Source organism: Enhydra lutris, unplaced genomic scaffold (assembly GCF_002288905.1).
Source record: "Enhydra lutris kenyoni isolate GAN:26980312 unplaced genomic scaffold, ASM228890v2 scaffoldscaffold10, whole genome shotgun sequence".
In the NCBI taxonomy this organism is placed as follows: Eukaryota; Metazoa; Chordata; class Mammalia; order Carnivora; family Mustelidae; genus Enhydra; species Enhydra lutris.
In genome coordinates, this window is record NW_019154094.1 from 7,546,710 (window position 1) to 7,570,220 (window position 23,511).

General features: G+C 38.7%; 1 protein-coding gene across 1 annotated transcript in view; it reads left to right on the forward strand.

The window, feature by feature from the left end:
* The first annotated feature begins 6,401 nt into the window (after positions 1–6,401).
* LOC111144352 (coiled-coil domain containing 36) overlaps positions 6,402–23,511 on the forward strand; it is a 29,573-nt gene continuing 12,463 nt past the window's right edge. Inside the window, exons 1-3 of the mRNA XM_022498612.1 lie at positions 6,402–6,457; positions 10,212–10,383; positions 12,587–12,750. Coding sequence (XP_022354320.1) covers positions 6,402–6,457; positions 10,212–10,383; positions 12,587–12,750 — 392 coding nt within the window. The remainder of the gene's footprint in view (positions 6,458–10,211; positions 10,384–12,586; positions 12,751–23,511) is intronic.

Here is a 23,511-nt window from a genome sequence, read left to right on the forward strand (position 1 = left end):
ACCTGGTAGGGCTGGCTTCCCCCACCCCTTCTTTTTTTTTTCCCCTCCTTCTCTTTCTTCTCTTTCTATTTTAGAATTTTCCTGGCTGGTCTTGCTTGTTTTCATTTCTAAATGAGCATTATAATCAGTTTTCTCCCTGTAGAAAAAAAATGATGGTATTTTTATTGGGACATTTCAAAGTTATAAATTAACCTAGATAGATTTAACATCTTTGTGATGTTGATTCTTTCTATCAATGAACATGATATATCTTTCCCATTATATAGGAATGGTTTATAGCTTTCTTTACATAGGTTTTGGGCATTTCTTGTTAGGTTTTTGGGTGGGGTTTTTTTTCACCTTCAGGAGATATAGTTGACTAATAAAATTGTAATATATTTAAAGTGTACATCATGATGATTTGACATTGTGAAAGGATCTCCCCCATCTAATTAATTACTACATTCATCACCTCATAGATCACTTGTTTGTTTATATATGTAAGTGTGTATTTATTTGGTGAAACCATTTAAGTTCTACTCTCTCAGCAAATTCCAATTATACAATACAGCATTATCAACTATACTCACCACATTATTCATTAGGTTCTCAGACCTTATTCATCTTACAGCTAAAAATTTGTGCCCTTTTATGAGTGTCTTTTGATTTCCCCCACCCTCTAGCCTTTGGCAACCACTTTTCTACTCTCTGTTTCTATAAGTTTGACTTTTTTTCCTTTTTCTTTCTAAGATTCCGCATGTATGTAAAACCATGGAGTATTTGTCTTCTCTGTCTGGCTTATTTCACTTAGTATAAGGCCCTTAGGTTCCATCCATGGAACCGTGGAATTTATTGTCACAAATAGCAGAATTTCTTTATTTCTCATGGCTGAATAATATTCCTGTGTGTGTGTGTGTGTGTGTGTGTGTGTGTGTTCATGCACCATACTTTCTTTATCCATTCAATCCATTGAGAAACCCTTAGTTTGTTTCTGTATGTTGACTATGTGAATAATGCTGCAGTGAACATGGAGTTCAGATGTCTCTTTGATACCCTGTTTTCATTTCCTTTGGATATATACCCAGAAGTAGGATTGCTGGATTATATATGGTCATTCTATTTTTAATTTCTTGAGGAAACTCCATACTATTTTTTATAGTGGCTGCACCAGTTTATATTGCCACCAGCAATGCAGTTTCCCTCTTCTCCACATTTTCACCAATATTTATCTCTTGTTATTTTGATGATGGCCATCCTGACAAATGTGAGATGATACCTCAGTGTGGTTTTGATTTGCATTTCCCTGATGAATAGTGATGTTGAACACCTTTTCTGTACCTTAGGCCATTTATGTATCTTCTTTTTTTTTTAAATTTTATTTTATTTTTTTAAGATTTTATTTGTTTATATGACAGAGAGAGAGCACAAGTAAGCAGAACAGCAGTCAGGGGGAGAGAGAGAGAAGCAGGCTCTCTGCTGAGCAGGGAGCCTGATGCGGGGCTCGATCCCAGGACCCTGGAATCATGACCTGAGCCGAAGGCAACCGCTTAACCAACCAAGCCACCCAGGCGCCCCCATTTGTGTATCTTCTTTGGAAAAATGTCTATTCATTTCCTCTGCCCATTAATTGGTTTGTTTGTTTGTTTGTTTGTTTCTATGAGTTGTGCAAGTCCTTTATATATTTCAGGTATTAACCCTTTATCAGATATATGGTTTACAAATGTTTTCTCCCATTCCACAGGTTGCCTCTTCATTTTATTGATGGTTTCCTTTGCTGTATAGAAGCTTTTCAGTTTGATGTGGTCTCACTTGTTTATTTTGGGGTTTGTTGCTTTTGCTTTTTGTGTCAAGCCCAAAAAATCATTGCCAAGACTGATGTCTTGTTCCTATATTTTCCTATAGGAATTTAACTGTTTCAGGTCTTAAACTTAAATTTTTAATTGATTTTGCGTTGATTTTATATGTGATGTAAGACAAGGGTCCAGTTTCATTCTTTGGTATGTGGTTGTCCAGTTTTCCCAGCACTATTTATTAAAGAGACTTTCCTTTCCCTAATATATATTCTTGGCTCCTTTGTCATACGTTAATCAACCCTATTATGCATGGGTTAATTTCTGGGCTCTCTTTTCTATTCCACGGATATATGGATATATGTTGAGTTGTTTGTTTTATTATTGAGTTTTAAGAGTTCTTTGTATATTTGGGACAACTGGCTGACTCAGTCAGTGGAGCATGTGACTCCTAATCTCAGGGTTATGAGTTCAAACCCCATATTGGGTATAGAGATTACTTAAAAAAATAAATATATTTTTCTAAAAGGGTTCTTTGTATATTTTGGATACTTTGGATACCTTTTTCAGATGTCTTTTGCAAATATTTTCTCCCAGTAAGTGGCTTGTCTTCTCACTTTCTTGACCATGTTTTTCACAGAGCAGAAGTTTTTAATTTTAGGGAAGTCCAGCTTATTAATTCTTTCATTTATGGATCAAGTCTTTAGTGTTGTATTTACAAAGTCGTTGGCAAATACAGGGGTCATCTAGATTTTCTCCTATCTTATTTTCTAAGAGTTTTTTTTTTTTAATAGCTTTGAATTTTACATTTAGGTCTATGATTCATTTTGAGTTAATTTTTTGTGAAAGGTATAAGGTCTGTGTCTAAATTTTCTTTGCATGTGGATCTCCGGATGTTCCAGCACAATTTGTTTAAAAGAGTATGTTTTCTTCATTTTATTAACTTTGCTCCCTTGTCAAAGATCAGTTGACTGTATTTGAGTGAGTCTATTTCTGAGCACTCTATTTTGTTTCATTGATCTGTTAGTCTGTTCCTTTGCCAGTATCACACTATTTTGATTAGTTAGCTTTATAGTAAATCTTGAAGTTGGGTAGTGTCAATTCTCTGACTTTGTTCTTCTTCTTTAATATTGTGTTGGCTATTCTGGATCTTTTGCCTCTCCATATAAACTTTATTTATTTTTTATTTTTTTTAAAGATTTTATTTATTCACCTGACAGAGATCACAAGTAGGCAGAGCAGCAGGCAGAGAAAGAAGGAAGCAGGCTCCCCACTGAGCAGAGAGCCTGATGCGAGGCTGGATCCCAGGAGCCTGAGATCATGACCTGAGTCGAAGGCAGAGGCTTAACCCACTGAGCCACACAGGCACCCTCCATATAAACTTTAGAATCAGTTTGTCAATATCCACAAGATAACTTGCTCAAATTTTTATTGAGAGTGCATTGAATATATAGATCAAGTTGGAAAGAACTGATGTCTTGACAATATTGAGTCTTCTTGTCCATGAACATGAATATCTCTCCACTTATTTCATTCTTCTTCGATATCTTTCATCAGAATTTTGGGGTTTTCTTCATATAGATCTTATACATATTTTGTTAGATTTATACTTAGAATTTTAGGGTTGCTAATATAAATGGTATTTTGTGCTTAATTTCAAATTCATTTGTTCACTGCCTGGTATTTAGGAAAGTGATTAACTTTTGTGTATTAATCTTCATCTTGCAACACTGGTATAATTACTTCTTTGTTTCAGGAGTTGTTTTGTTACTTCTTTTGAATTTCCTCCATAGAAAGTCATGTGGTCTTGAACAAAGATAGTTTTACTTCTTCTTTTCCAATCTATATACCTTTTATTTCCTTTTATTGTTTTAGTTCATTAGTTGGAACTTCTAGTACAATGTTGTACTGAGAGAAGAAGGGGAATCCTTGCCTTGTCCCTGATCTTAAGAGGGAAAACTTAGTATCTCATCATTAAGTATGATGTTAGCTTTGGAATTTTGTGTAGATGTTTTCTATCAAGTTGAGGAAGTTCCCCTCTATTTCCTATTTTGCTGAGAGTTTTTCTCATAAATGGGTGTTGGATTTTGTCAAATGCTTTTTTTAAAAATTCATTTTTTTAATTAGGCTCCACTTCTGGCATGGAGCCCAACACAGGACTTAAACTCAGGACCTTGAGATCAAGACCTGAGCTGAGATCAAGAGTCAGACACTCAACCTGTGTCTGTGACCCAGGCACCCCAAATGTTTTTTTAATACCCAAATATATGATCATATGATTTTTCTTCTCTAGTCTGTGACAGTTTACATTATTTGATTTTCAAATGTTGAAATAGCTTTGCATGTCTAGAATAATTATCACTCGGTTATATATAATTCTTTTCATATATTGTTGCATTCAATTTGCTAATATTTTGTTGAGGATTTTGCACCCATGTTCATGAGAGGTCTTGGTCTGTGGTTTTCTTTTCTTACAGTATCTTTGTCTGGTTTTGGTATTAGGATGAGATTTTAGACAACTGGCATACTTTCTTTCTTAAATGTTTGGTAAAATTCACTTATGAACCTGCCTGGACAATATTTCCAGTTTTTAAAATGAATTTTCTTCAGTTTTCATCTCAATGAAATATTAATTTATTTGCATCATGGATATTAATATTACACTGAACTTCTTTGAAGGTATTCTACACAGTCTAAACCGTGTTCAGGAGTGCTGAAACAAAATAATTAACTCTGGTATTTAGTCCCAACCTTGCAGCAACTTTATTCTTCTCAGCTAAGTGAGTGTGAGAGACTTGGTGTGTTACATATGAGAGTCCTTTGAACTGAGAGTAGGTGAATGTCAAAGTCTCCAGGAGACCATGGATTTGTTTTAAAATAGTGAAGCCACAGTCTCTGAGGAGGTAATTAAGAAGCCCCTAAAAAGTACCAGTATCCATATCCAGGCACTGTATATATATGTTCTTGAATCCCTATCTCTACTTTTAAAGATAGGTGTGTTGTCTTCATTTAACGGATGAGGAAACTGGGATTCAAAGAAGTTAACTAATTTGGGGTGCCTGTCTGGATCAGTTGGTAGAGCATGTGACTCTTGATCTCAGGTTTATAAATTTGAGCCCCACATAAAATCTTAAAAAAGAAAAAAACCCAAAAAAAGAGAGAGGTCAGCTAATTTGCCCAAGTTCACAGTATAAATGCAGGTGTCAGGATCTGAACCTTGATCTTATTCCTCTAAAGTCATATCCTTTCAAGTCATTACCAAGCTGCTCAAAAAGGGAGAAACACAAATTTTCTTGGTTCTAGAACGTATTTAAGATAGAGCCAGTGTTGAGAAATGAGAGGACAACATGCATGGCCTTTGGTAATGGGTTGACCTAGTATAGAACATATTTGCCTCCAAATCTGGATAGAACTTGAACTAATTATTTAGTCCATGTGCGTCCTTACAAACTTTTAAGTGAGGATAGCAACACCTGCCTCACAAAATCATTGACCTTGTCTCCTGCAACATATCTAGCACTGTGCCCAACACATAGCAGGGTTATGTAAATGATAATAACTTTCACCCCTTGATCCCTGTGATCTATGCTTAATATTCTTGCAAAATAAGTGGTTATAAACACTCCAATCCATCTATTTTTCTAAAAAATTAAAAAACTTCAACATAACAGATTTATCTAAACAAGGTTAAATTTTATGAAAAGTATACTAAAATGTCTATATTTATTCAGAACTTGTGATTCAGTTTATCTTGATCTCTGTTGGGACAGTATTTGATGTTGGTCACATATGCCTTCTGTTTGTGTGGGATTCATTTTCTGATGCTCTCAGTGGTATTATATAATCTGATAATTATGAATGTCTGTGACACCAGGGAAACAAAATTTAGAAATTGGGCTTGTTTCATAAAATCCAGGCTCTACAATCATAATAATGAATGTGCAATGTGTTGGGTTGGCAATGAGCACAGTAGGCAATAAGAGGTATGCTCATAAGAGGTGTGGGAAAACACTTTGCCCAAAGCACTCACTCTTCATCAAGCTTCTTTATTGCCCAAATTCCGCAGTACTCTTGGCATTCCCATATCCTCTGATCTGGGGAGAACTCGTCTTTTTGGGAGAGGTTATAGATTGAGTCATTCATTGTATCAGGCAATGAAAAATAAAGTCTATTGGTCTTTTCCTAAAAGCAGATTATTAATAGAATAGGATGGCAAGAGAAAAGGACAAGAGAACAAGATGGAATGCAAATTTACTGTTTCACAGATGACTAGGCTCTCCCTGGTGTTAAGAAGGAGGGGGTTTGTATGCAATTTAATAACAGAAAATACCTATTTTATTTTTTTAAAGATTTTATTTTTAAGTAATCTGTACACCCAACACAGGGCTCAAACTCATAACCCCCAAGATCAAGAGTTACACGCTCCACTGACTGAGCCAGCCAGGTGCCCTGAAAATACCTGTTTCTGACACACATAATGGGAGTTTTCACCAAATGGATGGGAATATAGTTGCTGAAATGTCCTTATCTACATATAATAGTTACCAGTAAAGTAATCTTTGGGGGAAAGTTACACTATCTTAAACTTTTAAATTAATATTCCTCTCTTTTTAATAGGGTTAACCATAAGAAATGAATTTTAATGTCTGGAATATCAAAGAGATGCTCAGTATTCCCTCTGGCTCTGGGTAAGTTTTCAGGTTATATACTCTGATACTGAGGATCTTACAGTTATATTGTTTTCATAGAAAACCCTTCCCTACCTATTAATTAGTAATAGAGTTACTTCCATAGCTTCTTCCCCTTCTCCTCCCTTCTTTTCACTGCTCTCCCATCCTTGTCTTTTTCCTTTTGCCAATTTTCTGATTATAAAAACAATGTAAATTCAACTATGTGTGTTAACTGAGCAGCGGCTCTGTGTCCAGCACTGGGCCTAGGGACTATGGGGCCTGTGAGAATTAGACACTGCCCAACATCTAGAAACTCACTTTGGTTGGAGCAATTACTATTGAAACAGCAGGGAGCAAAATCAAGACAATGTTGAGGTACGTATTACATTGTGTGGTACCATTTGTAGGTCCTATAGGAGTTAAAAGCCAGCTGTTGACAAGGCTCACTGAGATATTGCCCCTTCTACTACTCCACTGAAGTATTTACATTTGTGTCTGCCAGCCGTGCAGTGGGCCTGCCGTTGCTAACTTGGTGAATGTGCCGCAGAAGTAGTATATATTTAAGGGATTTCTAATTGCTTTTTGTATGTTTTATTATTGGATAGTTTATTTTCTTCCTAACACCTTCCTGAAGACAGTTATTAATTCAATAAAAACCTAGAGCACTGTGCTTTTTACTTCTTAAAAAGAAAAAAAAATGCTTACAGTTCATACAGAGTAGGGAAAATCTTTGTTAAATTCTAGATCATAGCTTTAAGATGCAAATCCTACATATTTCTATAAGCTCACAGTTTTTTTTTCCAGTCCAGCTAATTATTCTCTTTGACCTAAGAGGGGAGTCACAGAGAGCTATTTAAGCTATTTTTTTTTAAGATTTTATTTATTTATTTGTCAGAGAGAGAGAGGGAGAGAGAGCAAGCACAGGCAGACAGAATGGCAGGCAGAAGCAGAGGGAGAAGCAGGCTCCCTGATGAGCAAGGAGCCCGATGTGGGACTCGATCCCAGGACACTGGGATCATGACCCGAGCCGAAGGCAGCTGCTTAACCAACTGAGCCACCCAGGCGTCCCTATTTAAGCTATTTTGAGCAATGATTATGCAACCCATATCATAATACATGTGTGCAGCTCATTACCTTAGCTAATCTTAGAAAATGGTTCCATCAGTGAAGTAATTGCTCTTTCCTGTGCTGAACTATTAGATTTTTTTTTCTTGCATCAGTACATGATGGTTCCTTTGGCTTTGGATATGTAGTTATATGCTATCAAATTATTTTAGATTTGGCTTATTTATTTCTTGGGGGGGTGGAGAGAGAGCAAGGACAGGAGGAGGGGCAGAGGGAGAGGGAGAGAGAGAATCAAGAATCTTAAGTGGGCTCCATGCCCAGAGCAGAGCCCCAACTCAGGGCTCAGTCTTACCACTCTGAGATTATGACCTGAGCCAAAGTCAAGAGTTAGATGCTTAACAAAGTGAGCCACCCAGGCGCCCCTAGCTTTAGCTTTTTTTTTTTTTTTTTTTAAGATTCTATTTATTTATTTGACAGACAGAGATCACAAGTAGGCAGAGAGGCAGGCAGAGAGAGGAGGAAGCAGGCTCCATGCTGAGCAGAGAGCCTGATGCAGGGCTCTATCCCAGGACCCTGGGATCATGACCTGAGCCAAAGGCAGAGACCCCAACCCACTGAGCCACCCAGGCGCCCCTAGCTTTAGCTTTTTAAACAAGGAATGATTTGTATGTTGTAATGAAAAGAGTGTTTTTTTCAGGTCACACAACAGCATTAAGTAACAAATTCTTACTGAGATGTCTTTGAAGTAAAAACTTGAAGACTGTATTTTACTTGTCTGCCTGCTTTTATGCTGTCTCTGATATATACTCAGTACACTGTGTTCAAGTGTGATTGTATCATTATCAGTATCACTCTCCCTTTAACAAAGATTGGTGTAGATATCCATGGGAAGCAAGTTGGAAGTCCACAGCTGGAAGTACAAGAATAAGACACTAAAGGTGTGAAAGGGAACACCACCTTGTTTCAAAAACAATGTTTAATGGATCCTTCTGTGCACAAATCTGAGTTGATCGTATTCTTCAGTCTGGATGAGGCCTAAATTAGTCTGCTGGGTTGCCAAAACAAAGTACCCTAAATTGGATGGCTTCAACAATAGAAATTTATTTTCTCAGTTTTGGAGATTGGAAGTCCTAGAATCATATGCCAGCTGGATCATTTCTGGTGAGGGCTCCCTTCCTGGCTTGCTGACAACTGTCTTCTCTCTGTGTCCTCACGTGGAGGAGAAAGGAAGGAGGGCAAACTCTATAGTGTTTCTACTTGTAAGAACCTTAATCCCGTCAAGAAGACTCCACCCTCAGGAACTTGTTTAACCCTAATTACCTTCTAAAGGCCCCATTTCCAAACACTGTCAGGTTAGGGATTAGGACTTCAACATAGGGATTTTTGGAGAACACAAACATTCTGTCTGTAACTAAGGTGTCTTGTGTTTTTTGTATTATGACTCCTACTCTCCCTGTAATCCTGCTCCCTTCCTTCCCTGTAGGCACACACTAGAAGACTAATGGGAGTTCTAATTCACCTTCTACACACACACTTATATACTTGTTTGGTGTGGTATGATGTAGATTTAAAAGGTTATATATTGCATGGAGCACTGGGTGTGGTACATAAACAATGAATCTTGGAACACTGAAAAAAAATTAAATAAAATGATCTGTTTTAATACAGCTGAAAAATACTAAAAATAGTACTAATAGCTAACGATTTATTGTATATTGGCTAATCATATATTTGTTTACTGAAATGTTCAGATTTCTTGTTCATTAAAAAACACTGGGTTCTTTGTATTCTAAAAAAAGGTTAGGAGTGCCTGGGTGGCTCAGTGGGTTAAAGCCTCTGCCTTTGGCTCAGGTCATGATCCCAGGGTCCTGGGATGGAGCCCCACATTGGGCTGTCTGCTCAATGGGGAGCCTGCTTCTCTCTCTCTCTGCCTGCCTCTCTGCCTACTTGTGATCTATGTCTGTCAAATAAATAAATAAAATCTTTAAGAATAAAAGGTTATATAAATGATACAGAGTTCATTCAATTTTTACTTTTTCTGCACTCTAAATTTTTTGAGATTTATTCATGTGGTTCTATGTAAATCTACTGCTTCTGACTAATGCATCAGTTATATGCATATACCATATTTTTATTTATTCCCTTAGTGATTAACAGATTCAACTTTCTTTTTTAGAGATAGTAAGTGAGAGAATGGGGGGTGGGAAGAAGGGGCAGAAGGAGAGAATCCCAAGCAGGTTCTATGCCCAGCACAGAGCCCTACATAGGGCTCGATTCCATGACCCTGAGATCACGACCTGAGCTGATATCAAGAGTTGGATGCCCACCTGACTGAACCACCCAAACACCCCCCAGATTCAACTTTTTAAAAGATAATGTTCTCTTAATCCCTAAAGATTTCAGGAACTTTGATCCCCCAAAACGTGTTATAGCCCACAGTGCTGTTGTATAAGGAATCATGGTGTCAGTCCTTAACGTCTGAATTTCCATCTGATTGTTCTCAAGTTGCTGTAATGAAAATGCCTGGCTTTCAGAATTTGTTTGTGATTCTTTATAGGCAATACTGAGAGTGTTCAGGGGCCTAGGAGGTCAGAACAAACTAGTACTCTCCCCAGAATATTCTGAAATGAATAGCTGTGAATTACTATTTCATTTGTTCAGAATGTTTGTCCACTTGATATACTTCTCTTTTCTTGCTTAATTTCAGGACTACTAAGGCATCTAGCTGGAATAATAATCAGGGTGATTACTCCAGTCTCAGTGATTCCCAGTTCCTCTTTGGATCCCAGTTCTGTCCAGAAAGTTCAGAGACTCTGTCAGCACCCTTGGATGGTGTCCACGTGAGACATCCAAAACAATCACAACAGAATTCTATGGACGTGAGTCTCATTTCCAGAATTTCTCTGCACAAATTTCATAGTCATCATGGAGATAAGCTATAAAGAAGACTTATTATGTTGGATTATATTTTAGAATTATACACTTCTAATGTTTACTCTTCTAAATGGATTTATACTTCATTGGTTACTCAGTAGTCTGATAGACTTGGTTGGTAGTCTAAAATGAAAAAAATACATATATTGTAGAATATTGCCGGTACCTTGACCCTAAGGGAGAGACAAATATTGCATGACATTTTTAAAAATATTTTTATTTATTTATTTGACAGAGAGAGATCACAAGTAGGCAGAGAGGCAGACAGAGAGAGGGAGAAGCAGGCTCCCTGCTGAGCAGAGATCCCGATGCGGGACTCGATCCCAGGACCCTGAGATCATGACCTGAGCCGAAGGCAGAGGCCTAACCCACTGAGCCACCCAGGCGCCCCTGCATGACATTTTCTAAGACATACTATTATTTATGAAAATTTCATAAGAGATAAGAGCTTTAGAAAAATGGGAATAAAGTAACATAAATTTTATTTTAAATGGACATTTTTTCTAAGAAACTTTAGGTGCTTTGTGGATTTTAGTCTACTATGCTACATTATCTCCTTGAAGAGTGACGTGAGGATTCTGAGGACTTAGTTAATGGATAAGGGCCAGAATCAAGAACAGAGTCTCCTGAGTCCTCAATTTTTTGAGACAAACATGTCTTCTTTCATGGGTCAGAATTTTTTTTTTTTAAGATTTTATTCATTTGACAGAGAGATCACAAGTAGGCAGAGAGGCAGGCGGAGAGAGAGGGGGAAGCAGACTACCTGCTGAGCAGAGAGCCCAATGCGGGGCTCGATCCCAGGACCCTGAGATCATGACCTGAGCTGAAGGCAGAGGCTTAACCCACTGAGCCACCCAGGCGCCCCGGGTCAGAAATATTTTTATATATTTATTTATTTTTGTCTAAAACTAGATTTAACTTTATGTACAGACTTAACTGTATCAAATAGAGACTCCATGGGTAAGATGAGGTCAGTGCTTTAAGATAGTAGGGTATTCTCTCAGATAAGTATTTCAGTAAAAAAATTGATACCCAGTGATATGAAGGAGGAAATGTACTCCCTGAATGTTTCAGAGTAATTTTTGCCTAAGAATGCAGAAAATGACTTACCACATGCCAGCATGCCTACTGTCCAGTCCGTGTCAAACTTACCAACAAGTCTAGTTCAACTAGTAATTGAGTTAAACTTACTATATAAACTTTAACATATCATCTCAGAGACAGCGTAAAGAATTTTGATATTGCCTTCAAATTTGTACAGCTGATTTTAAGCCATTTTAGCTGATACTTTATTTTTATTGTTTTTTTTTTAAGTTGGCTCCATACGCAACATGGGGCTTGAACTCATGACCTTGAGATTAAGAGTCATGTGCTCTACTGACTAAGTCAGCCAGGCATCCTGTATACTTTTTTTTTTTAAGATTTTATTTATTTATTTGGCAGAGAGAGAGATCACAAGTAGGCGGAGAGGAAGGCAGAGAGAGAGGAGAAAGCAGGCTCCCTTCTTTCTTTTTTTTTTTTTTTAAAGATTTTATTTATTTATTTGACAGAGATCACAGGTAGGCAGAGAGGCAGGCAGAGAGAGAGAGGAGGAAGCAGTCTCCCTGCCGAGCAGAGAGCCCGACGCAGGGCTCGATCCCAGGACCCTGGGACCATGACCCGAGCCGAAGGCAGAGGCTTAACCCACTGTGACACCCAGGCGCCCCTACTTTTTTAAGATTTTATTTGTTTATTTGAGAGAGAGCGAGCACAAGTGGGGGAGCGGCAGGCAGAGGGAGAGAGGAGAAGCGGACTCCTCGATGAGCAGGGAGCCAGATGTGATATGGAACTCAATCCCAGGGCCCTGAGATCATGACCTAAGCCAAAGGCAGACACTTAACTGACTGAGCTACCCAGGCACCCACAGCTGATATTTTTGGTATTTCTGGGCTGGTAAGGCAGAAACCTTATTAATAAAAAGAGTTGCTTTATTTTAATGTAATTTTCTAATATATATGAAATAAAAAGGAAATACTACATGCCATTTTGTTTTTTAGTATTGTGGTTTGCACTTAAATGTGACTACACTGTGTAGAAAATAATGAATGCTATAAATATTTTCACATGTGAAATGCTGTGTTTTTGTTTTTTTTTTTTTTCGTTTAACAGAATGAACCTAGTATTTTCACAAAGTACCAGACAAAACCCCCGCTGTTTGGAGCAGATGCAAACGATAGAGGCTTATTTCTTCCACCTTTGTCAGCTGGAAAATCAAAGGGCCTGTTGGAACAGTTTGAAGAGAAAAAGAAAAGGGCAAAAGACAAATGTGACAGGTATGCAAACCTTTCAAGTGGGTGAGACATCTCTTTTGAGGGAAACAGAAAATAGAATATTAATAGTCAAATAATTCTATTTCATCATGATAACACTCTTGTCTTTATAGCTCATCTAATAATTACTCTTTATTTGTTTACTTGTCAGTGAGACTTCTGGCAGATTTGAATTTGGTTGCCATAGTTCTGGCCCTCTGAAAAAGTAAGCTAAAGGACTTCTTAGAGAAACACAATAGTCAAGTAGTGTTATGTTTATTTTGCCAAAATTCTGCCTTTTAATTGTTATCTTTTCAGATCATCAGAGTTAGGAAATTAGATAACAGTTGTTTTAGTGTTAAGAATATAGTACACGAATTCTTTTTCTTTTTAAAATATGTAATGCTTCACAAATTTGCGTGTCATCCTTGTGCAGGGGCTATGCTAATCTTCTCCGTATGGTTCCAATTTTAGTATATGTGCTGCCGAAGTGAGCACAGCACATGAATTCTTTAAAAAGCTGATTCAAGCTATTCAGGTTGATTTTCTCACTTTGAAGTGTTGGTATTTTTTTTTTTTTACATTTTATTTTTAAGTAATCTCTACACCCAGCGTGGGGCTTAAACCCTTAACCCCGAGATTAAGAGTCATATGTCACATGCTCCACTGACTGAGCCAGGCAGATGCCCCAAAATGTTGGTGTTTTTTAAGATATACCCTAAATTTTATGCACAGTCTTATTTGTTAGTTTTATATTCATTTATTTACCTTAGCAAATACATGAGATAAATTAGGGCTCCTAAACTAATTCATAAATAAATAAGTTGAAGTCACTGAGGAAATTAAATTGTTCATTTCTTGGTAGTAAGTTATCAGGGAACATCTTAAGGTATCATGGAAATCAAAACACTCAAGCAGAGATATACTTTATTATTTTTGTGACAGTGAAGATGTATCACTTAGTGTTACCAATAGTACTTTCATGTTGAAAAGCCAGAATTTCGGGGCACCTGGGTGGCTCAGTGGTTAAAGCCTTTGCCTTCGGCTCAGGTAATGATCTCAGGGTCCTGGGATCGAGTCCCGCATCGGGCTCTCTGCTCAGCAGGGAGCCTGCCTCCTCCTCCTGTCTTTCTCTGCCTGCCTCTCTACCTACTTGTGATCTGTCAAAAAAAAAAAAAAAAAAAAAATCTTAAAAGAAAATCTTAAAAAAAAAAAAAAAAGAAAAGCCAGAATTTCTTTAGGGATTCTTAGACTAAGTATCCTTTCTCTTGAATACCTGTCTTCCTTTAGGGAGAAAAGCAAAATGCTTTATTTGAAGTGTTTGATTCTGTTGGTAAATAAACATGTACCAGACACTGAGAGACTTCTTTCCCCTAGGAATCCAGGCTCTAGGACCCTACCAGTTTCTCAGAGGCCCCTCATGGCTATTAGGGGGCTGCAGAGTACTTACCTTCTTACTCCTTCAGTTAGATCAATGTTAAATTTTTTTTGTTCTCTGGACATAGGATAATATTTTGTTTGATCAAGATTTCTGCAGCAGGTCAGGCTGGCTGACTCTTGGTAGAGCATGCGACCCTTCATCTCAGGGTTGTGAGTTTGAGCCCCATGCTGGGTGTAGCGATTACTTAAAAAAAAAAAAAAAAAAAAAAAAAAGATTTCTGCAGCTAAAATTTTTTTTTGAAATGTCAAATTTCAACATTTTCTTCTTTCCTTCCTTTCTCTCTCTCCCTCTATCATGTACTTCTTTTTTTGTAGTGAAATGAGTTTCTGTTAACAATTATTTACAAGATAGCAAAAATATGTAGCACTTAAATAGAAAAATGAGGACTCTGAAGAATCTCTCTCCATTAAAAAACTCAAGCTTAAGGGCGCCTGGGTGGCTCAGTGGATTGAGCTGTTGCCTTCAGCTCGGGTCATGATCTCAGGGTCCTGAGATCGGCCCTGCATCGGGCTCTCTGCTCAGCGGGGAGCCTGCTTCCTCCTCTCTCTCTGCCTGACTCTCTGCCTACTTGTGATCTCCCTTTCTCTGTCAAATAAATAAATAAAATCTTAAAAAAAAACCCTCAAGCTTAAGATATTGACTTATATGATAGGCACAAAAAATCATAATTTTAATATATTCTCAAAAAAACCAATATTTTTAAAAAGATTTTATTTATTTATTTGGCAGACAGAGATCACAAGTTAGGCAGAGAGGCAGGCAGAGAGAGAGGAAGGGAAGCAGGCTCCCTGCCGAGCAGAGAGCCAGATGCAGGGCTCGATCCCAGGACCCTGGGATCATGAACTGAGCTGAAGGCAGAGGCTTTAACCCACTGAGCCACCCAGGAGCCCCATCAAATAAATAAAAATCTTAAAAAAAAAAAAAGGTAAACATAATTTACTATATGCCTCTGTAATTCCACTCCTAAGCATTTACCCTAGATAAATGAAAACTTATGTCTACACAAAAGCCTGTTCAAAAATGTTTATAGCAACTTTGTTCATAATCACCAAAAACTGGACACAACATGTATGTCCTTAAATAAATAAATGGATTAACAAACTATGGTATGTCCATACAACAGAACACTACTCAGCAGTAAAAAATAATGAGCTACTGATATACAGCTACATGGGTGAATCTCAAAGACACTATGCTGAGTGAAAAAAATCAGTCCAAAAGTTATATGCTATATGACTCCATTTACATGACATTCTGAGAAAGACAAAACTATAGAGATGGTGAATAGATCAGTGATTACGGGGTTAAGGATGTAGCCTGGACTTCACCACAAAGGGGCAGCATGAAGGTTTTCTTTGAATACTGCCCTCCTTATTGTGGTAATGGTTACATGAACCCTGAATTTGTGTCAAAACTCAGAATTGTGTACATACATATGCAATTTTTACTTACAAAATTTTACTTACAAAAACATACGTACAAATTTTAACTTAAAATTTTTTTAATGTTAAAAATTAATTAAAAGATATTAGATGGGTTATGAGTGTCAACTACAATTTAAAAAGAGAGTATGGGACGCCTGGGTGGCTCAGTTGGTTAAGCAGCTGCCTTCGGCTCAGGTCATGATCCCAGCGTCCTGGGATCGAGTCCCGCATCAGGCTCCTTGCTCATCGGGGAACCTGCTTCTCCCTCTGCCTCTGCCTGCCGTTCTGTCTGCGTGTGTTTGCTCTCTCTCCCTCTCTCTCTCTCTGACAAATAAATAAATAAAATCTTTAAAAAAAAAAAAAAAAAAAAAAAAGAGAGTAAAAGATATTGGGTGGCTCAGTTTATTAGCTAGGATTATGTTCAACTGTTTATAACATACGTACACACTCATAATAACAAATATTTAAAAAGATAGATGTTTATAAATGCAAAAATCATCCTGAAGTGTGTAGTCCAGGACTAGAATGGTGGTTCCATGGTTCTCAAGGATTTGGCTCCTTTCAGCACTCTGGTCTCGCATCCCTAAGGTGTGACCCCTGTCCTCCCAGTGCTTGGTGGCTGCTGGAGTTCCAGCTGTTGTCAGAGTTCCAGACAAATGATGGATGAAGGAAAGAAGAAAAGGTATCTTCCTTTCCCTTTAGGACTCTTCTTGAAGTTACATGCTACACTCCTTATACCTCACACTGGCTGAAATTTACTCACATGGTCACACCTAGCTTCAGGGGACTCTGGGAATTTCATCTATCTGGATGGCAGTGCATCCAGGGAGAAAAAAATTGGGATTCTGATTTCCAAGGAAGAAAATGAGGCCACTTTTATGTTTTTGCAACAGTCTTGCAATTGCTAAGTGCTACCCATCATGGAGAATTCCCCAAACCCAGCCACAAAATTAGTCCACTACAAATTCTGCTGCCCACTAACCCCTGCCCAGAGGATAGTAGACCCTCCCTGCACCCTTTTACCATTCTCCTAGAGGTCTATATTCCTTCTACTGGAGCCACAGCAACTAGAGAGAGAACTCACAGTTTTTTTCTCCTGACTCCTAGTCTGACAAGTTATGTGTCAAGGAAAGGGCCAGTTCAGGAGAAGCTAAGAAAGCAAACCCCTCTGGCACCCTCAGCCTCTAGCAGAAGAAAGATGCTCTGCTTCCCTCCAAGACTGCTAACCTGAAGAACTACTTAAAAAGAAAAGAGGGTCAGATACAGACCAGCCTAAAATAAAGACTGGACTTCCCACTCTAAATACAAAGTTGTAAGTGGTATAGTAGACGTTGCATCCAAATGCTTTGGAAACCGAGGACAGGCTACCAGCTCTGACTGGGGACATTAGGAAAGACTCCACCCAAAGGGGCACATGTAAACTGAATGGGAGTTTTGGGCAGAGATCTTGGGTCTGTCAGATCCTGAAGTGTGCCTCTTGAATCAGTTTACTCTGTGAACCTCCATTAACAATGGTTTATATAATGGTGCTCTATTTTTAAAAATAAAAATGTATTGTTTCCTATGGACTTAAAAAAAAAGATTTTATTTATTTATTTGACAGAGAGAGACACAGCAAGAAAGGGAACACAAGCAGGGGGAGCAGGAGAGGGAGAAGCAGGCTCCCTGCGGAGCAAGGAGCCAGATGCAGGGCTCCATCCCAGGACCCTGGGATCATGACCCCAGCCAAAGGCAGATGCTTAACAACTGAGCCACCCAGGTGCCCCTCTGGAGTATGGACTATTTTTTAATCTTCTTTTTAGATTTAATAATCTTTAATAATTATGTTTCTATTCCATATACAAAACAATTTCTAATGGTTGCATTGTACTCTATCATGGATTTTTCAGGGAGTTATGTTTTAACTATTTAACACAGTATGAAAGAGTACCACAAATACACAATGGAAAAGGTTAATCTTTTCAACAAATGGTGTTGGAAAAACTGGCTCCATAGGAAAATAATGAAAAGGGACCCTTATCCTATACCATACATAAAAATTAATTCAAAATGGATTAAAGACTTAAACATAAGACTTGAAACTGTAGAACTCCTAGAAGAAAAAATAATATATAGGTAAAATCTTCTTGACATTGGCATTGACCATGATTTCTTGGATATGACATCAAAAGCATAGGCAGCAAAACCAAAAATAGATAAGTGGGATAACATCAAACTAAAAATTTCTGCACAGCAAAGGAAGCAATCAACAAAATAAAAAGGCAGCCTACAGAATGGTAAAAAAATTTACAAACCATATATCTAATAAAGGGTTAATAAATATATAAGGAGCTCCTACAGTTCAATAGTGTAAAAACAGGGCCGCCTGGGTGGCTCAGTGGGTTAAAGCCTCTGCCTTCAGCTCAGGTCATGATCCCAGGATTCTGGGATCGAGCCCCACATCGGGCTCTCTGCTCAGCGGGAGCCTGCTTCCTCCTCTCTCTCTGCCTGCCTCTCTGCCTACTTGTGATCTGTCTGTCAAATAAATAAATAAAAAAAATCTTTAAAAAAATAGTGTAAAAACAAATAGCCCAATTAGGGCTATTAATTAGCCTTAATTTGGCAAAGTAATTAAGGACAAAGAAACTGAATATACATATATGCAAAGAAGACATACTAATGGCCAACAAGTGTATGAAAAAGGTGCTCAAGATCACTAGACATCAGAAAAATGCAAATCAAAACCACAATGAAATATCTTATATCAGGATGGCCATTATTAAAAAAACACAACAGGGGCACCTGGGTGGCTCAGTGGGTTAAAGCCTCTGCCTTCGGCTCAGGTCATTATCCCAGGGTCCTGGGATCGAGCCCCACATCGGGCTCTCTGCTCAGCGGGGAGCCTGCTTCCCCCTCTCTCTCTGTCTGCCTCTCTGCCTACTTGTGATCTCTGTCAAATAAATAAAAAAATTAAAAAAAAAACACAACAACTAAGTGTTGGTTAGAATGTGGAGAAAAAGGAACCTTACATGCTGCTGGTGGGAATGTAAATTGGTGCAACCCCACTTCTAAGTGTATATTCAAAGGAAGTGAAATCAGGATCTCAAAGAGATACCTGCATTACCATATTCATTGCAGCATTCTTTACAATAACTAAGACATGGAGGTAACCTAAGTAACCATCAATGAGTGAATAAAGAAAATGTGGTATATATACGATGGAATAGTCTTCAGCCTTAAAAAAGAAGGAAATTCTGTCACTTGTGACAACATAGATGAACCTGGAGGATGTTAGGCTAAATTAAATAAGTCAGACACAGAAAGACAAATACAGTTGACCTTTGAACAACACAGGTTTGAACTGTACAGTTCTACCTACATGTGAATTTTTATAGCACAGTACTGTATTTTATGATTTTTTTTAAGATTTTATTTTATTTTAAAGATTTTATTTATTTATTTGACAGAGAGATCACAAGCAGGCAGAGAGGCAGGCAGAGAGAGAGGAGGAAGCAGGCTCCCCGCTGAGCAAACAGCCTGATGCGGGGCTCGATCCCAGGACTCTGAGATCATGACCTGAGCCGAAGGCAGCGGCTTAACCCACTGAGCCACCCAGGCGCCCCAAAGATTTTATTTATTTTTTGTCAGAGAGAGAGAGAGAGAGAGACCACATGCAGGGGGAGAGGCAGGCAGAGAAGGCAGAGGGAGAAGCAGACTCCTGGCCGAGCAAGGAGCCCCATGTGGGACTCGATCCCAGGACTCTGGGATCATGACCTGAGTCGAAGGCAGTGGACTAACCAACTGAGCCACCCAGGCATCCCTGTATTTTATGATTTTCTTAACATTTTCTCTTCTCTAACTTACTTTATTGTAAGAATACAGTGCATAGTACATATAACATACAAAATTTGTGTTAATTGGCTCTTTGTGTTATCAGTTTCTGGTCAACAATAGGCTTTTATGTTTTGGGGAAGTCAAAATTTATATACAGATTTTCAAATGTGTGTGTTGGGGGGTCAGCTTCCCTAACCCCTGAGTTGTTCAAGGGCCAACTGTACCACTTATATGAAGAATGTAAAATAGTTAAATTCAAAGAAGCAGAGTATAGTAGGATGATGTTGCTGGGAACTGGAGTGTGGGACAAATAGGGAGGTATTAATTAAAGGGTACAGAGTTTCAGTTGACACAATATGAATAAATCCTAGAGATCTACTGTACCTCATAGTGCCTATATTTAACAATACAGTATTGTATACTTTAAAATTTGCTGAGATGGTAAATTGTTTTTTAAAGATTTTATTAATTTATTTGACAGAGAGAGACAGCACAAGTAGGCAGAAACAGGCAGGGAGAGAGGGGGAAGCAGGCTCTCCACTGAGCAGAGAGCCCGATGTGGGGCTCGATCCCAGAGGTTTAACCCACTGAGCCACCCAGGCGCACTAAGATGGTAAATGTTTTAAGTGTTTTTATCACTACTACTACTATTAAATAGAGTAAGAGAAAGCTTTTGAGGGATGCCTGGGTGGCTCAGTCGGTTAAGCGTCTGCCTTCGGCTCAGGTCATGATCCCAACGTCCTGGAATCGAGTCCCATATTGGGCTCCTTGCTCAATGGGAAGCCTGCTTCTCCTTCTTCCTCTGCCTGCTGCTCCCCTACTTGTGCTCTCTCTCTCTCTCTGACAAATAAATAAAAAAATCTTTAAAAAAAAAAAGAAAGAAAGCTTTTGGAAGTGATGGATATGTTTTTGGAATAGATTGTGGTGATGATTTGATAGTTGTATACTTATCTCCAAACTTGTATACATTAAATATGTACAGCTATTTACATGTCAACCTTAATTCAATAAAGTGATTTTAAAAAAATATAGCTTGAATACTAACCAGTCAGAACAAATGCTGACTATAAGCAACTGACACAGCTATGTCCTCATGCAAGATTGCTGTCAGCTTTGCATGTACTATGATTTATATAAAAACATTGTTATTGGACATCTCAGTAAGCAGAAGATTTGATTCAATAAGTTTGATCAAATTTTTTAATAAAGAAGATCACTCAATTTGAGTGGATCTTAAAACCACATTCAAAAACACCACTAGGTAAACTCACTGAAGGTAGGGAGTTGAATTTTTTTTTTATGCATATCACTGAAGCTTATAATCAAGGACCTGTCACAAAGGAAGGCTCAATAAATAGTTGTTGAGGGGCGCCTGGGTGGCTCAGTCGGTTAAGTGTCTGCCTTCAGCTCAGGTCATGATCCCAGCGTCCTGGGATCAAGTCCCCCATGGGGCTCCTTGCTCAGCAAGAAGCCTGCTTCTCCCCCTCTCTCTCCCCTTGCTTGCATTCCCTCTCTCGCTGTGTCTCTCTCTGTCAAATACATAAAATCTTTAAAAAAAAGTTGTTGAAAAAATGAGTGAATTTTCAAAGCAAAATAATTCACTAACATTGGACAGTACAGAAATTACCTCCATTCTTAAAAACAGATTGTGTGTGTGTGTGTTTTAGTACAGATAAACAATTTCCTAATTGACTTTATCTAGAGAAAAGATTAAGTCATAGTTGACTTCCTATTAATCTATACATGATATCAGGTGGGTGGGAAATCTCTACTTTTAAGCAACATTTTTCTATCTTATTTTGTTAAAAAATAATAAAAATGGCTTCCAAACGAACACTGCTTTTTATGAAAGTTTCAATTATCAAGCTTTTAATGTTTTCATTGTTTATTAAGCATCTTAATTTAAGGACTTTGGGTAAATCAGAACTTAACATTTCAATTTAGACAGGTGGAATCAAGGATTAATAAACAGTTAAGGTAATGGAAGCTATCAGTTATTCATAAAACACTTCACTATAGGGACACCTGGGTGGCGCGGTCGATTGAGTGTCTGACTCTTGGTTTTGGCTGGGGTCGTGGTCTGAGGCTCGTGGGCCTGAGATCCAGCCCTGCATCAGGCTCTCCACTTAGCACAGAGTCGGCTTAAAGACTCTCTTTCCCTGTCCCTTTGCCTGCCCCCACCTCTCAAAATAAATCTTTTTTAAAAATTTCAATAGGGGCGCCTGGGTGGCTCAGTGGGTTGAGGCCTCTGCCTTTGGCTTGGGTCGTAGTCCGGGATCTTGGGATCGAGCCCCAAGTCGGGCTCTGCTTGGCAGGGGGCTTGCTTCCCCCTCTCTCTCTGCCTGCCTCTCTGCCTACTTGTGATCTCTGTCAAATAAATAAATAAAAATTAAAAAATTAAAATTTCAATATAAAATTATATACAAACAGTATTTAATTTGTATAATATAGTTTTCCCTGTTGGGAACATTGGTTTCTAAATGCACTAATAAGGAGTGAGGTCCTAAGAATAAAGAATCACTCTCAACTGGTGGTATACCATGGTATAACTGGTAGTATAATAGAGTAGGGGCTTTCATGAGCAGCATTTTGGTAGCATTATTAGACTTTAGACATCTTTACATTTTTATTTTTAAAGATTTTATTTCAGAAAGAGAGAGAGTGCTCAAGTGGGGAGAGACAGGTTGAGGGAGAGGGAGAAGCACGGTCTCTGCTGAGCAGGGAGCCCAATATGGAGCTTGATCCCAGGACCCTGAGATCATGACCTGAGCCAAAGGCAGACGCTTAACCCACTGAGCCACCCAGGTGTCCCAATTTTTTGTATTTTTTAATCAAAATTTTACAGGTACATGTTTTTTATTTTTTATTTTTTTTAAGATTTTATTTATTTATTTGACAGACAGAGATCACAAGTAGGCAGAGAGAGAGAGAGGAGGAGGCAGGCTTCCCACTGAGCAGGGAGCCCGACGTGGGGCTCAATCCCAGAACCCTGGGATCATGACCTGAGCCGAAGGCAGAGGCTTTAACCCACTGAGCCACCCAGGCGCTCCAGGTACATATTTTTTAAAGATTTTATTTATTTATTTAGGGAGAGTGAGTGGGAGGAGGGAGAGAAAGGATCTCAAGCAGACTCTGGGCTGAGTGTGGAGCTGGTCATGGGGCTTGATCCATGACCCAAGATCATGACCTGAGCCAAAATCAAGAGTTGGATGCTCGGGGCGCCTGGGTGGCTCAGTGGGTTAAAGCCTCTGCCTTCGGCTCAGGTCATGGTCCCGAGGTCCTGGGATCGAGCCCCGCATCAGGGTCTCTGCTCAGCGGGGAGCCTGCTTCCCCCTCTCTCTCTACTGCTTCTCTGCCTACTTGTGATCTCTGTCTGTCAAATAAATAAATAAAATCTTTAAAAAAAAAAAAAAAGAGTTGGATGCTCAACCAAGTGAGCCATCCAGGCTTTCCATACATGTACACAGGTTTTAGAAATATAATTAGGGGGATGCCTGGGTGGCTCAGTCAGTTGAGTATCTGCCTTTGACCGGGGTCATGATCCTAGGTCCTAGGATCGAGCCCCACATCAGGCTCTCTGCTCAGTGGGGATCCTGCTTCTCCCTCTCTGCCTGCTGCTCTGCCTGCCTGTGCTCTCTCTGTCAAAATAAAATCTTAAAAAAAAAAAAGCCACATATGCACACACACATACACATACTTTAAAAAAATACGATTAGGGATGCCTGGGTGGCTCAGTTGGTTAAGCAACTGCCTTTGGCTCCGGTCATGATCCCAGGGTCCTGGGATTGAGTCTCACATCAGGCTCGTCCTGCTCGGTGGGGAGCCTGCTTCTCCCTCTGCCTCTGCTTGCCACTCCCCCGGCTTGTGCTCTCTGTCAAATAAATAAAATTAAAAAAAATAAAATTAGGATTATAGTGAAAAACAGCAGGCCTATCTTTCCCCACTTTTAATTCCCTTTTGCTTTTTGCAACCAACTTGCAACCCTTTTAGCTATGCTAGTATTTAGGTCCATATATCTTATGGTATATGCTAGCGAGCTTATATTGTCATTTCTTGATTTTTTTTCAGCTTCAGAGAATGAGTTTCTACCCTGGAATAAGAATTTGC